Source organism: Macrobrachium nipponense, chromosome 26, assembly GCF_015104395.2.
Source record: "Macrobrachium nipponense isolate FS-2020 chromosome 26, ASM1510439v2, whole genome shotgun sequence".
Lineage (NCBI taxonomy): Eukaryota > Metazoa > Arthropoda > Malacostraca > Decapoda > Palaemonidae > Macrobrachium > Macrobrachium nipponense.
In genome coordinates this window covers 28,933,930-28,950,233 of record NC_087215.1, presented here as the reverse complement: position 1 = coordinate 28,950,233, position 16,304 = coordinate 28,933,930, and the positions used below count along the sequence as shown (strand labels likewise).

The 16,304-nt window shown below is 35.8% G+C and overlaps 1 protein-coding gene across 3 annotated transcripts in view; it reads right to left on the bottom strand.

Annotated features, from left to right (window-relative positions):
• LOC135200107 (E3 ubiquitin-protein ligase TRIM13-like) overlaps nt 1-16,304 on the bottom strand; it is a 66,361-nt gene that overhangs the window by 37,479 nt on the left and 12,578 nt on the right. For 2 of the 3 annotated variants that reach the window (XM_064228437.1, XM_064228435.1), the window contains exon 1: nt 7,093-7,270. Coding sequence is in view for 2 of the 3 variants with exons in the window: in XM_064228435.1 (XP_064084505.1) it covers nt 7,093-7,095 (3 nt within the window). In the remaining variant the exon portion in view is untranslated. Of the gene's footprint in view, nt 1-7,092; nt 7,271-16,304 lie in introns of those variants that run through there. The other variant, XM_064228436.1, reaches the window with a different exon arrangement.

Below are 16,304 nucleotides of genomic sequence, written 5' to 3'. Positions count from 1 at the left end.
AGTGAGTTGTCACTGTTTCCTGATATATTCTCCTCGTAAATCCTTACCGTAGAGAGAGATTTTTTTTTTTTTTTTATGTTACATGGGGGCCTGTCGAACGAAACCCGAACGTATCCCTACTCAGTTTTTGCTCATTCTATCGAACGAAACTCGAACATATCCATACTCAGTGTTTACTCATTCTATCGAACGAAACCCGAACGTATCCTTATTAATTGTTGCTTTATTCATGTCGAGCGTATTCCTAATCATTATAACATTATCCTTGTTGAACGAAACCAAAAATTATCACTCGTGTTAGCGCATTTTGTCAACCATAACTTGACGTATGCCTACCTGTTAATGGCTTTTCAGTACTTCCATGTACTTTAGAGAGGGGGGAGAGTTGTGATAGTGTTAGTGCTATATTTGTCTTGCTGTGTTATTTTGAGCAGGTTATTAAAGATGTTTGATTTGAAAGATTTCATACGTAGTCCTAGTGGTGAAAAGTTAGAAGGTATAACTAAAATAGACTGGATTGTTCTAGCTAGGTACTATAATGTAGAAGTATCAGAATTTTGCAAGGAAGCAAGAAATCTCAAATAAAGTAAGTGAGGCGCTAATGACTTTAGGCATTTTGTCTGATAAGGAAGGGTTGTTACTAATGAATTGGAAGAGGAAGAAGCTGATAGCCAGCAAAGCGCTAGTGAGAATAATACAGAGGGAAGTGCAAGTGAAGAGGAAGGTGCCAAAGCCGTACGTGAAAAAACCAAGTCACGCAAGGTTAAACCAAAAAAGTCCCCAAACTTGTTATGAAGGAATGAGTGTTGAGCAGATGCAGATTCATTTGCAAATAGTTAGATTAGAGAATGAGAGAGCTGAAAAGGAGAGTGAGGAAAGTTTGAAAGAAAGCTGTTGAACTAAAGAAGGTAGAAGCTGAAGTTGAGCAAAAGAGGATAGAGCTAGAGGATGAAGAAAATGAAGTAGAAGAAAGTCTTAGAGAAAATACCAAAATCTTTTAGAGTAGACAATGCGGTAAAAAAGTGTACCAATTTTGTTGAAAATGAAGTAGATGCATTTTTTTTACAATTTGAGAAAGTAGCAGAACAGCGTGAATGCCGCCCCGAGAACTATGGAGCACGTTGGTTCAAACCTCCTTTCGAGGAAAGGCTAGGAAGTATTTGCTGCCTTATCTTTAGATGATTCTAAGGATTATGAGAGAGTTAAATCCGAAGTTTTGAAAGCTTATGAATGGGTGCCAGAGATGGTATAGAGAGAAGTTCAGAACGCTGGATAAAAAGAGACAGTCGTACTCATATGGAGTATGCACGGGAACAACGCCTGTGGTATGATAGGTGGATGAATGCCCGAGAAGTTAATGGTGATTTCGGTAAACTTCAGGAACTTATCTTGCTTGAGCAGTTCAAGGATGGAATTAATCCACTTATTAAAACATCATTTGGATGAACGTGATGTAGATAATGTGGATGAAGCCACTAGATTGTCGATAATTATGCATTGACCCATAAGCTATATAATACTGACGTCACTCCTAAAATTGGAAGGAGCAGAGTTTGGGAAGAGCAGCAAAATACAAGGCACAAGGTAAGACTACGAGTTTCACAGGTATCATCTCGTGGAGTCTATAATAAATCCTTTAATAGAGGTAGTAGAAGGGCAAGTCATATAGTTCTGGTCCTAGTGTTAGTGCTGGAAAAGCAGGATACAGTGTAAATGATCAGTTTACACCTAGTTACCAAAATATAGGCGAAAATTTTTAGAGATTTTGTATGTTTCAGTTGTGGCAAACCAGGACACATCAGTAGGAGTTGTCCACATCGCACAAATAAACCGTCCAATTCAAGTGGTAAATAAAGTTAAAGATAAACCTGTTACATTTTAAGGATGATCATAAACCTGAAAATACCATGCATTGTTGAACAATCAACCACAAGCATGTGGTGACAGAGGTCCTTGTTTGTTTGCTTCTCCCCTTAGGCCAGGTAAGAGGTATTGTAACGATAGCATAGACAGTTAATAATAATATGTGATGTTGATGAGAATATAGGTTACAAAATAGGTAACAATGATGTTCAAATGTTAGTAATGTTGGTTGTATTGAGGATATTGTAAAAGGAAATGGAGTGAGACTACCTAAGAGAAGTACACATCCCAAAGGTACTGAATTGTATGACCCTTTTATGGGAGATGGTTGGTTACACCTCCCTTGTGTTGAAAAAAGGAAAGTAAGGTGGTTAAGAGATACCGGAGCGGTACAGTCTGTAATGATAAGAAATATGTATGACAGTGGAAGGATACTGGAGAGTATGTACTTCTGCGTGGGTTTGGACCTGAATTTTCAGCTCCATTAGTAGAAGTAAGGTTAGAAACTCCGTTAATTTGGGATATTTTAAAATTGCTTTGGTGAGAGAAATCCCAGTGTCAGGAGTAGAGTTAATTCTTGGAAATGATGTATGTGGAGACAAAGTTTTTGGTAGCAGTAATCCAATTTTGACAGAAAAACCCTTTAAATTCTTCATTTATTACAGAAGTTGAATGTACATTTCCAAACTTATTTCCTGCTTGTGCAGTTACTACAAGAAGTAAGAGTGCCGAAGGAAGGTAAATGATGACGACTGGTTTGGATTTACAAACTTGTTTAAAGATAGTCCGGAAAAACACTACAATAAGTAAAGTCAGTATCCTTTGCGAATGCTGAAAGTTAATAAGGAAGAATTTGTTAAATCTCAAATTGAAGATGATAATTGAAGGTAATAAGAGATAATGCCCTTGTTTGATATAAATGATATCGAGAAGGAAGGCAAGTGTTACTTTTTAAAGGATGGAATCCTAATGAGGAAGTTCACGAGTAGAAATGTTAATGATGTTGTAGAACAAGTGGTCATTCCAAGTAGTTATAGGAATTTTGTTCTAGGTATTGCTCATGGCTGTAGTTATTCTGGTCATTTAGGTATAAACAAAACCTATGAGAAATTATTAAGGTATTTTTTTTGGCATAAGATGCAGAAAGATTGTAGTGAATATTGTAAAAATTGTGATTTATGTCAAAAAGTAGGTAAAGCTCACATGACCCTAAGGTGATGCCATTGCAACCCATTGAAGTTCCAGGAGAACCCTTTGAGAAACTGGTTTTGGATTGTGTAGGACCTCTGCCTAGGTCTAGCAAAGATAACGAGTATTTGCTGACAATTATGTGTAGCGCTACCAGATTTCCAGAGGCTATTCTTTAAGAACTGTGAGTGCTGATAAGATAATTGAAGCGCTTAACAAGTTCTTCTCGCTGGTAGGTTTGCCAAAAGAAGTCAAAACCGACCAAGGAACCAACTTTACGTCTAGAAAGTTTACCTCATTTTTAGCCCGTCAGAATATTAAGCATTGTTTATCGTCTCCTTATCACCCACAGCCAAGGAGTGGTCGAACGATTTCATCGAACCTTCCAAAACCATGCTTCGCACGTACTGTTGTGAAAATGAAAAGGAATGGGATGTCTACCATACCAATGTTGCTATTTGCCGTTTCGTGATAGCGTACATTCATCGTTGGTTATTCTCCTTTTCAGTTAGTATATGTCCATCAGGTAAGGTCACCCATGGAGGTGATAAAAGAATCAGTTGATTTCAGATGAGAAGGATTCTATCACGTTACAAGAAATGAAGGAAAAATAAAGAAATATGGAAAGTAGCACATGAGAATCTCAAAGTAGTACAAGAAGAGATGAAAAGAAACTACGACAAAAAGGCTGCAAAACGTGAACCCGACATAGGAGATAGGTTTCGTAGTAATATCCTACAGCTGGTAATAGGTTTTTAACCAGAAGTATATAGGACCTTGCACGGTGAAGGAAAAGAAAGTGATGTTAATTATCGAATTCAATTTCCTACAGGACGGAGGAAAGTAAAACTTTCCATATTAACAAATTAAAGAAGTATAACGAATCCAGTGGAGTGTTGTCAATTGCAAAAGAAAAGGATGATGAAAAAGACGTTGAAGAAGAAATTGAACTTAGATTAAAAATACAGATTATTTGAGTGATGATGAAAGATTTAGGAAGTTATGTATTCATTATATGATGAAACAGCAGCATGATTTTAAAGTGCTAATTCAAAAAACTTTCAGATCTATTTCAGACCATCCTAAAAGGATAAAAGGAGTACAGCATAAAATCAGGTTGAGAGAAGAGACGCCAATAAGTCAGCGTCCATACAGAATGTCGCCGAGGCAACAACAACAGTTAAAGACCGAAGTTGCTTATTACTGAAACACGGACTAGCAGAGGAAAGCCATAGTGAATGGGCTAGCCATGTATTCTAGTCGACAAACCTGACGGAAGTGCAAGAATGTGTACAGACTATCGAAAGGTAAATAATGTAACTATAAAAGATTCATATCCTATGCCAGAGTAGAAGATATAATGATAATGTAGCAAAGTTTCCTTTTTTAAGTAAAATTGATTTATTGAAAGGATACTATCAAATTGAGTTAGACAAAAACAGCAGGGATATTGCTGCATTTGTTACACCCATGGACTTTATAATTTATAAGGTAATGCCATTGGTTTATGTAATGCACCTCTGACATTCCAACGTCAGATGAATTATATCTTGAAGGATTTCGAAGGTGTATTTGTTTATTTAGATGACATTATATTGTTGGAGAAACCTGGGAAGATCACATTAAAAAAGTATATGATGTTTTTAAGAGGTTATAGAATTTAATGTTACGATAAACCTTGCCAAATGTGAATTGGAAACTACAGTTCAATATTTAGGACATGAAATAGGAAGTGGCCAAGTGAAACCTGTTGATTGTCATATTGAGGTCATAAGAATTGACCCTCCCTACATCTAAACGTGGAGTGATGAAAATTTTTGGGAACAGTGGGGTATTACCAGGAAATTTTGTAAGAACTTTTCAGATGTAGCTACCCATTAACAGAGTTGCTGAAAAAAAGGATGTGAAGTTTGTGTGGTCAAAGGAATGTGGACGATGCCTTTAATAAACTTAAGCTCATGTTAATGTCTAGCCAGTGCTGAAATCCCCAGACATTTAATCTACCATTCAAGTTACAGGTAGACTCCAGTGAAGTAGGAGCTGGCAGCGTATTTTATTACAGGAACATAATGGTGTTTTACACCCGTATCTTACTTTTTCAAAGAAATATCTAATAGCCACCAGTTAAATTACAGTATTGTTGAAAAAGAAGCTTTAAGTTTAATTTTGAGTTTAATGCACTTTGAGATATACTTTGCTTAACAGTAACTTTGAAATAGACGTATACACTGATAATAACCCTTTAACCTTTATTATAAAATGTAAGCACAACAATAAGAGAATTTTTAAGATGGTCTTATTTTTGGCAACCATTCAAACTAAATATTCACCATATAGCAGGCAAAGAAAATGTCATTGCAGATTCTCTCTCTAGATCTGTTGATTATTTAAAGGAAGTGCTTGTTACCAACGACGTGGCAGTCTCCGACAGTTAGCTAAATGGAAGTAGCTATTGTTTAAGACTGTAAGATTGAAAATTCAGCATGGACTGAGGAGAGAGCCGCTGAGTTAAAAGGGGGGGATGTAAAGGAATATTGATTTATTGAATGTAAAATTGCATAAAAGGTTGAAATTGATATTTGCATACAAAAAAAGTGTGTAACACTAGACAACAGATGGCAGTAGCGCTTGGCGTAAGCGGTAGTCGCCAAGGATAATGTACCGAAAAAATGATATTTGGTCCATGGATGTCTAGCGTGAGTCGGGTATATAAAGGCCCAAAACGATGATTTTCGTTGGAGCTGAAACAAACAAGTGATTATAATAGTGTATCAAGTTTTGAGGAATATATGGTAATGTATTGTTTATCCATTTGGACGTTTTCTTGTGTGATGTAACGTTGGTTGCCACTAACTTTTGATGTTACAGTGAATTATATGTTGTGTTGATGTAAAGCTTTGTGACTTGGGTATTATACTGTAAAATGCAGTGATTAGTGATTAGTAGTCTTGATGAAGTGCTGTATAGCGAGTCTTTGCTTTTGTGTAAAGCGTCCGTACTTTGTTTAATGTTCTGTTGTGACTTTATTTCCTTACTAGTTGTTATTAAAGTACATTTTAAGTTTATAGTGAGTTGTGTCTGTTTCCTGATATATTCTCCTCGTAAATCCTTACCGTAGAGAGAGATTTTTTTTTTTTATGTTACAATATATATATATATATATATATATATATATGTATATATTTACATATATATATACATATATGTATATATATATATGTATATATATACTATATATATATATATATATATATATATATATATATATATATCATACTGTAATGGGCGTTATGTCCATCTGTCTGTCTGTTATTCAGTCACTACTAAACAGCTCGACGGATTGAAAGGTTTATAGCCTTATATATACCAGCTGACCTACCCAGCACTCCCTGGGAAAACTGTGAGTGACAGGCTACGGGTAGGGGGAGGGAAGAGGGGACAGTTTCTGAAGTATAGTACAGTAGTGAGTTAGCAGTACATTCATGTATACTAAATCCACTACAGATTCGTACAGTTTGCTGAAGACATATCCTTGCATGATTCTGCTCTGCTTTGCTGTGCAGTTTATTTCACACAATCGATAAAAGGTCTGACTGTTGTTGAAAGGGAAACAGGCTTCTTATGTTCAGTGGAGACGATTTTTTCTAATAGAGAAACCAATTTCCCCTTCCCCTTCCCACCTTCTCTATCTTCACCTCTCCTCCCATCCCTCTCCTCCCTCCCAATTCCACCACCCCATCCCTCTTCCCTTCTTTTTCCATCCCCCTATCCATACACTTCTTTCTCCCTCCCCTTCCGTCCACTTCCCCGTCCCTCTTTGCTCCCCTTGCCCTAGCCTGTCATTCACAGTTTTCCTGGGCAGCGCCGGATAGGTCAGCTACTATACATAAATACATACAGACATTTATGTATGCATATGAATGCTTGCGATTAGCCGAGGGACACGTTCTTGATGTCCTTGCATGCTTGTGTTACAGCAGGAAAGCCAGCACGCTTAAAATAAGAATAAATATCTCTGAATGATAACAATAAATCCCTTACCATCTTGACTCTTGAATTCTGCAAGAGCGGCGATTCTAACTCCAGGAAGAAGAACGGGAAGGAAGCTTCATTCCAGACGTGCTACCTCGAGGCTCTGGAAAAGACATACGCAACTGTTTGTGTTACTCGCAGGGGACCTGAACGTTCAGTATAATCAACTGGGTGTGTGTGTCTCTCTCTCGTCTTATCTTCTTCTTCCTTGAAAAATGCAGATCAAGCGATGGCTGTTGCTTAATGTTACGAATCATGTGATTTCGATAAGAGGAACCCGGGACAAGGGAGAGCTTTGTTATTTAGGCTTTGCGGTGACAAGCGTAATCACAAGTGTTAGGAGTGTATACTGTAGTAGTCTTTATAATTGTGTGTGTGTGTGTGTGTGTATGTATCACACACACACACACAATATATATATATATATATATATATATATATTATATGTATATGTTTACATGTGTAGATATATGTGTATATATACATTATATGTATATATACACATACACATATATATACACATGAATATTGGAAAAGTTGAATTGAAACTAACAATGCTTTAATTCGAGTTAATTATCTAAGATTCATAGCATGATAACACGAACTATAAGATAAAAATGAGATATTTTAGCTATATTTATAGAAGGTAAAATTAATATATGCTCTTTAAATGAAACCAAAGACAATTGAACAAATGAACTTTTAATAAAAGACAAAATAACAACGGAGTACAAACTAACAATAACCGAATTATAATAAAATCCAGATAAAGCATTGTACATGTATTTGATATAACAAAGCAATGTATGAAATATACAAGAATGTATTATGAAACGATCATATAATAGAAGAATATTACGATTGCCGCCCCTACCTTCATCAAATTATGTAATATACGTATTCTGATTGGTATGAATTCATTTATTTTGATGACGTATATGTTTTCCTTGTCTGTAGAGGAAATTTAGTATTTGGGGTTATATTACAATGAGTGTATTTGTGTTTCGTAAATTACGAATTGTGGTAATGTAACGTTTTATTGTTATGCAGGATCTTCTTCGTTGTTTAAAACTCCCTGGGCGAGAAGCCACCAGATTACCTGGAAGGAACACTTGTGGTAGGGACAGTCTCTGGTTGGGTCGGGTGTTCCGTTACTGTCTCAGGCACTGTGGCTGGTAAGAACTCTTCATTTCATTATTTTGTCCCGCCTTTTTTTTCATTCATCTTACGTTGATGTTATGGGACTTGAAAAATCCCACGGTACATTTTACTCTACGTTATATTTAAGATTAGGTGACGACTAAGGCTATCTACGTTCCCCTTTTAGCACCTGTATATAGCTGGGTATCACCGTCAATGCTGTCCCTCAAAAAGTCCATGGTAGCTCGATCTTTCGATTTTGCAATGAATTCTTATTGAAGTTTCTTTCTTGCAGTAATTTTTATATCAGGACCCCTCTTCTCCGTAGGGGATTAGTGCCGTCAGTGCACCTCACGGGGTGCACTGTAGGCATAACCAAAGGGTCTTTGCAGCGTCCTTTCGGCCCCTAGCTGCAACCCTTTTCATTCCTTTTACTGTATCCCCGTTCATAGTATCTTTCTTCCATCCACCTTCTCCTAATAATTGTTCCAGAGCTGATTGACCTCATAGGTTCCAGTGTTGGCCTTCGGCCTAAATTTTATACTCCATTCCATTTCTTTTACCGTAAGTTTTTTTTATTCGAAATTGTGCTTCAAGTGTTGTGTTATTGTATTGGCTGTTTTAAACGTATATATGTCATTGTTGGAGCGTTCATGTTTACATAATTCTAATGGCGTATTTAATGTGCGTCCCTACTGGATGATAGGAAGTGAGGAGAGAAACGCAAGAGGCAACACAAAGAGAAAATTAACATTTAGTAGATTGTGTATTGTTTCTCGTTTTGAGTGGGAATCTCCTCTCTTAATTTGAATTCAGACTCTACAGTTATATTCCCTAGACAAATCCTAGATAATAATAATAATAATAATAATAATAATAATAATAATAATAATAATAATAATAATAATAATAATAATACACTGTTTAGGCAGGTAAGACGCTCACCTTGGATTCGTCCTCTTGACCTGCAAAGAGAAAAGGGTCTAACCTTCTCCCTTTACAAAAACTATTTTCTCTCTCTCTCTTTCATATATATATATATATATATATATATATATATATATATATATATATATATATATGTATGTATGTGGTGTGTGTCTGTGCAATGACAATGCAGCACATTTTAAACCATTTACAATAAACGCATAAATTTACAAAAAATTCTTACGATAAAACTTCAAAGGGAAGATGAATGGGTCTGAATAAGTCTAGATTTAAATAAGGTTTTGATTTTCTTGCGTATATTCTGGCTTTTCCCATTTTTTTTATTTTATTTTATTTCATTTTATTTATTCATTTATTTATTATTTTAGCGCTGACCCCCATCGCAACCACTTGTTCTTGATGTTCGGAAGCGAAATGCAATAAATTTCGCCATTGAATTACAACAAAATTTCAAGTTGCCTTTTTCTAGCCGTACTCGTTTCTCAATAAAGTACTGATTTGAATGTTACGTTCTTTTCGAGTTTTCAGACTAACTAGTCTGTGTGGTTGTTTTAAGTTTTACCGTTGAAGCAGTGTTGCCAACTGTAGGGTAATTGTCCTACGCGTAGGGTTATCTGGGCAAAATCTCGGAGAGCAGGGCAATATTTTCAAGTGTAGGGTAATTGTAACAAGGTAGGTTTAGATCAATATGCTTATTAGTAGGTATTCATGATATTGCTTATAAACATTATCTATAGATTTATTTATTATTATAGCCGCAGAATGTTGGGTCATTTTCAGTTATGTAGGGTAATTTCTCCTCTCCCATAGGGGAAGTAGGGTTAGAGGGGGTTGGCATCACTGCGTTGAAGTGGGATTTCGGAATGCAGGGTCCAGGTGTTGCTTGGTAAAGGCTAAGTGGCGGTAGCTGAAGGCTGAAGCTTCAGTGTGTAGTCCTTCTTTGTTTGGTGTAGACGTGCAACTGCTGTTCCCTGTTATTTTGTAATGTTTCGAATGTAACATTTTGGCAGTTTTAAAGATATTGGAGCCCTTTCATCCTGCAACACTTGGGGGGTCGCATTGGGAAACCGTGGTGTTTTGGCCGGGTGGAAAATACTGCGATGTATTATACAATCTTCATTATAGCCTATTTCTGCCAGTTCTGATTAAGCTATGTTTTCTCAACTGTTGATCGTTTCGTGCATGTTAATTGTAAGCCATAATCGTTTTCTGGAGTTGAAAATGTGTTTTTTCCCGTGCTTTACGATGCATTTTCAACGTTTCTAACATTCATTCCGATAGCAAATTAGTAGGCTTTACTTCAGTTGTGGGAACAGTGGGAATTAAGGTAAGTTGAAGGTTCTAGTCACGTCATGCAATAGCCAACTAAGGAACCTGGTAGCTTAGTCCATGTTCTTGTTGGGCTAAATGGGAATATGGCACTTTAGGTTAGATTAGGTTAGGTATGGTTAGGTTAGGTCATGATCCTATAATTTGTTTTTCTTAACAGTGCCCTAGGTTAGGTTACAGGGAGGGGGGAGGGAGAGTTCCAAGAGGCTTCACAGCTAAGGACCAGCCACCCTAGTTTAGCTTTGGGCGACAAAGCCTACTGGCTAGATAAGCACCAGCCCCCAAGGTTAGTTTGGTTTATTTTTGGCGGGACAGTCCCGCTTTTTTTAAAGTTAGCAAAATGGCCCACTTATTTTTGTTTTACTTTGGTAAGTTTCATCCCACGTTTTTCACTTTTGTCCAGCTATTTTTGTGCTACAAAAGAAAAACTGTCCCCTTTTTAATGGAATAGTACTGATATTTTGTTTAATTTTGCCATCTCACTAGATAATAACTTTTATTGTCCTCTTCGACTGCTACGATACCCAATGAAGGGCATTAAAAGAATATTATATAGACTGTAAAGTGTATAAAGTGAGGCCCTTTGCAGCTGCTGATGTCGACAGAATAAAGGACCGATAAAGTCACCGAAACTACGATGTTAATATATATATATATATATATATATATATATATATATATATATATATATATATATAATATATATTTATATATGTATGTATATATATATTGTAATGAACTTTGGATTTATTTTCCAAAGCCCAAAACAGATTTCTTAAAAATTCATTCAGGGTCCTCTTTCCAGACTGACTCAGTGCAAGAAAAAAAAAAAAATAAATAAATAAAGGCTAGAACCAGCCGCGACAAAAAATTCCGAGTAAATCAACCCTCAAAGAGGAATGCAAAAAACACTGACTTGAACTTAATAATTAATGTTTTTTTATTGACAAATCATATATAATTATAAAAGTAGTCCCCGAAAAGCGTTCTTTGCATATACAACATTACAAACAAATTAGAAAAATGCGTATAAAACATTACAAACAAATTAGAAAAATGCGTATAAAACATTACAAACAAATAGAAAAATGCGTATAAAACATTACAAAAACAAATTAGAAAAAATGCGTATAAAAACATACAAACAAATTAGAAAAATGCGTATAAAACATTACAAACAAATTAGAAAAATGCGTATAAAACATTACAAACAAAACACTAAAACCCTCCCGCGCCTACCTAACTTTTATATTTGAAGTCGAAGAGAAAGAAAGGCGTAAGAGGCAGAAAAAACACTTTCCTTAGCATACGACAGAGGGAGACACAAGGAGAAATAAGCCTTAAACCTAATTATTTTTTACAACAATTATCAATTCTCATAATACACCTTATATGCATAACGTCCCAATCTGACGATAAGACAACACTGGAGACAATGAAGATTGATATATAACCAATGAAGGCTTCCTGAAGATATTTTAAATGACCCCTCTGAATACGTAACGGGGATATCATAGCACATTAACCGTGACGGTCCAACTCCAGGATCACCAGAGGTGTCCATGCATCGAGGGAATCAACAGGTCTACGTCAAAGGTAAGAAACCCGTACATGTACTTTACCGTGACTGTATTATCATAATTTGTTTAATGTTAGGTCTTATATATAATTTTTATTAATAAACTACACTGTAAAATACAGTAATTGCTAGTATTGGGTTTTAGTATGGATAAACATAAATAATCCTGCTATGTATTGACTTTGTGTATGCTAAGTTGAACTTACGAACAAAGTGAACTTACGGACAACCGTTTGGAAAAACGTACTTTTTTTTGTAAGTAGAGGATCATTTGACATATATATATATATATATATATGTGTGTGTGTGTGTGTGTGTGTGTGTGTGTGTGTGTGTGTGTGTGTGTGTTTGAGTTTGAATCACCAAGAAAATATAAAAACTTGAGTTACATGATGATTATATGAACCAAGTTACAGCCACGAAGGAAGGAGTGAAACAATGAGATGCTAAGTACTTCGTCTTATTACCAAGTTATGATCACAGCAACTCTTTCCTTCGTGGCTGTAACTTTGTTCATATATATATATATATATATTATATATATATATATAATCTATATATATATATATTTGTGTGTGTGTGTGTGTGTGTATCAGCTATATGTCACTAAACTGCACGTGACAAATATGTACGTAAGAGCCACATGAAAGGTGAAAAATGAAATAACATTTGCTTGTATTTCGTGCACTTCTTCGGGGTACAAAGTAAAATGAATAGAGATATAAACAAGAAAGTTTCACAAAACAAATACGTATCACAAGTAAACCATCATTACAGATTGTCACTACCAAACAATAAGTAGGAATACTTTTAAAAGTGCTTCAGAGCTGTACCTGCATTTAGTATAACAGGCTGTTGCTAAAAGGTGACATTGTATTTCCAATTTTGTAAACAAGGCAATTATCTAATTTAAAAAGACCTGCACTCAGATTCATAGATTAATTGTTAAAATGCTTAATAAAGGCAGATTCAATGATGTTTCTTTTTACAATATAGTTACAATAAAATAATCTCAGATGAATTTTTCCAGTGTATTCAATAGATAAAATCATTCGTGTGTACAAATAAAGCACTTATCAGTTACCTGTTCGAACTGCATTTCTGTGTTGTTTTAGACGGTAACCTAGTGTTTTTTTTTCCTTTTTTTTCGGGGGTTTTTTTTTTTTTTTTTTTGCGTCACAACTGCCAGGGTCACTGACGCCTCGGTAATCTAGTTCTTGATCAGTTTAACGTAGGTATTTGTTATTATACCCAGCACAAGGAATCGCGTAGATACAGCCACTAATATTTTGAAGCGTTCGTGAATTTTTGGAAAGCACATTTATCTTGAATGTTTTCAGTCATTTTTTAATAAAAGAAAGATTTTGTATTATATGGCAGTGTCGAAATATTTTATCTCACAAAAGGCTCCCAATTGTTATATTTATTTTTATTCCAGTAACACTATTTTCCCCAAACTCAGAAATGTAAATATGTCAGTAAATTAAAGTCAGAATTCCTATTTTGGCGACATTGAGTCCACCTTAGGGAAAAGAAATCATAATCTTCCGAAATCAAAAATAAAAATGGAACAACATAAAATAATGGGAATAAAATAAAGAATATATTTCTGTATACGTAGGAGAAAAACTGATTAGAAATTCAATGGTTTTTCCACTTGCAACTCGGCTTCTCTCAGGCGCCTGTAAATTGTTCAACAAAGGTCTTGCAACCTCCAACACTAAAAAGTTTTTTCCTTTTTACCTTTTACAAAGATCTTGTGTGCCTCCCCTCGGGCTTTCCTCACTGGTAACCGCTAAAGGAATTTCTCGTTTTATCCCTAGTGAATCAGTCACTCACTATCGGAATATATTGCGTTTTCCTCGCACCCTGATAGGCATGTTCTAAATGACGGTCATCATCAGGTGACGCCGTAAGTGCTTCGCATCCTCCAATTTCGAAATGTTTTTTTCTAACGTCAGCAATCACCCGTCCGTCTGCCCGGATATTGCTGATGTTTAATGACATTAAAGTAAATTAAGTCAGCGCCTCAGTGGCCGTGATCGGTATGGTCTTGGGGCCTTGCCCCTTCGGGCTTTCCTCACTTGGTAAACCGCTAAAAGGAATAATTGTCGTCTGATCCCGAGTTGTCCTCACTATCGGAATATATTGCTTTTCCTCGCAGCCCACGGTCAGATACTCGACCCAATAGGCGTACAAACACACGTACGCTTGTTCTGGCATGTTCTAAATGACGTCATCATCAGGTGACGTCCGTAAGTGCTGGCATCCTCGATTCGTAATGTTTTTCTATCGTCAGCAATCACCGTCCGTCTGCCCAGGATACTCGCTGATCGTTATTGACATTTGGAGCTTTTCCAAAACACAGCCGTTGGCGTTTTGTTCAACGTTCTTGATGAAGTCCGTTGCTCTTTAGAAACTATGCGTATTCTTAACCTCTTTTGTAAGGCGGCTAACACACACTCATCTATCTATCTATCTATCTATCTATCTATCTATCTATCTATATATATATATATATATATATATATATATATATATAAGTACAATAAAAGTTAGCGCCTCAGTGGTGTGATCGGTATGGTCTTGTCCTTCCCCTTCGGTGGCCGCGAGTTCGATTCTCGGGAATTCCACTGAGGTGTGAGAGATGTGTATTTCTGGTAATAGAAGTTCACTCTCGACGTGGTTCGGAAATTACGTAAAGCCGTTGGTCCCATTGCTGAATAACCACTGGTTCCATGCAACGTAAAAACACCATACATAACAACAAACAAACAAGTACAATAAGTCTGATTAAAGATTGCGTTTACATCATTTCCTGCAACTTCATTAGCACAAGTCACCAACAACATTGCATCTTCATTCACAACTAGTTTGTCAGTTTTCAATGTTTAATGGGTATACTATGGTGACATTGGGATTCACAAAATGTTAGTCTGCCATGTTTGTTCGTGATTAACAAACGCCGTCGGAGAGGGTTCTAGCAAATTATATTTTCTGCTCCACGTTGTTACTATTATCATTATTATTATTGTTATTATTACAAAGCAAGTTACGAACCTAGTTCAGGAAATGGAAATGACAAAATAAAGACCAGCCATGAAAGAGAAATTCTATTGGGAAAAAATATAAATAACAACAAAATAGGATGACTAGTATTATAAAGTTAAATATAGAGCAGTAAATATACTTTGAAGTGGAACTCACGTCAACCTGTTTAACAAATTAGCATTTGCACCAAAGTTGAACTTCTGGAGTTTCAACGGTTCCACCACAGAACGGAGCTGGAGGAGCCTAAAAAGGCCTGAAAAAGTTGTTTCGCGTTAAGACAGAAATTTATTATATTTATGACTTATTTATCAGAATGAAAACGTAAAAAAGTTTATGATATGCTTGTTAAACTACAGAAAAATTATTACTAATAGAATATAGCGTATTTATTCTAATTATTGAACGTAGATTTTAGCACGTTTTAATTCACGTTTAAAGTTAGAAAAATACAGAAACTTTTGCCTGAGTTTAAGAAAAGACTTGAAAAAGAAAGCTTCAGTAAGGATTACAAGTGAGATAGAGAAAGAGAGATAGAAAGTATTCCTATTAATTTTTTTTTATTGGTATAAACGTACCTTTATGACAGTTTTTCGGTGGTATATCATCTTCCCCAAAATGACCCATACAGACCTGGTTTTTCGGATATGATTACAACCACGTGAGACTACATAGCTATTCTGGATTTCCCTCTGGGCTTCTTCCTATACACGGGCTTTCTAAGACGAATGCTTCGATAAGAGGGCACGCTGGTACTTTGGAGGTCATTCACCTGCGGTGAGATTTCTTTTCTTAAATCAAGAGAGTTTCTTGCAGAAACTTCAGAATCATTCATATTAGTCATAACTTTAATATACAGAGATTTTATCTCTGAACTGATAATATTATACCTCTGGCAGAAAGAGGGTCGCCTAAATATATTTATTCGTATTTCTCACAGAAATTACTCTGAGAGTTTATTATTTTTGCTTTAAAATGAAGATTGAAAAATATAATTCATCCTGTCGTGTGTTATTTTACTCATCGATCTCACGTGGCTGTTGAACAGCTACTTCTACGAACAATTTTGCCATTTTTCTGTATTCTGTAGAAAATGAAACAGTAGAATTTTACCTTGATGTCTGTGGAAGAATCCGTTGCATTTCTCCTTTCTAATTCCTCCGCTATATTCTGAAAC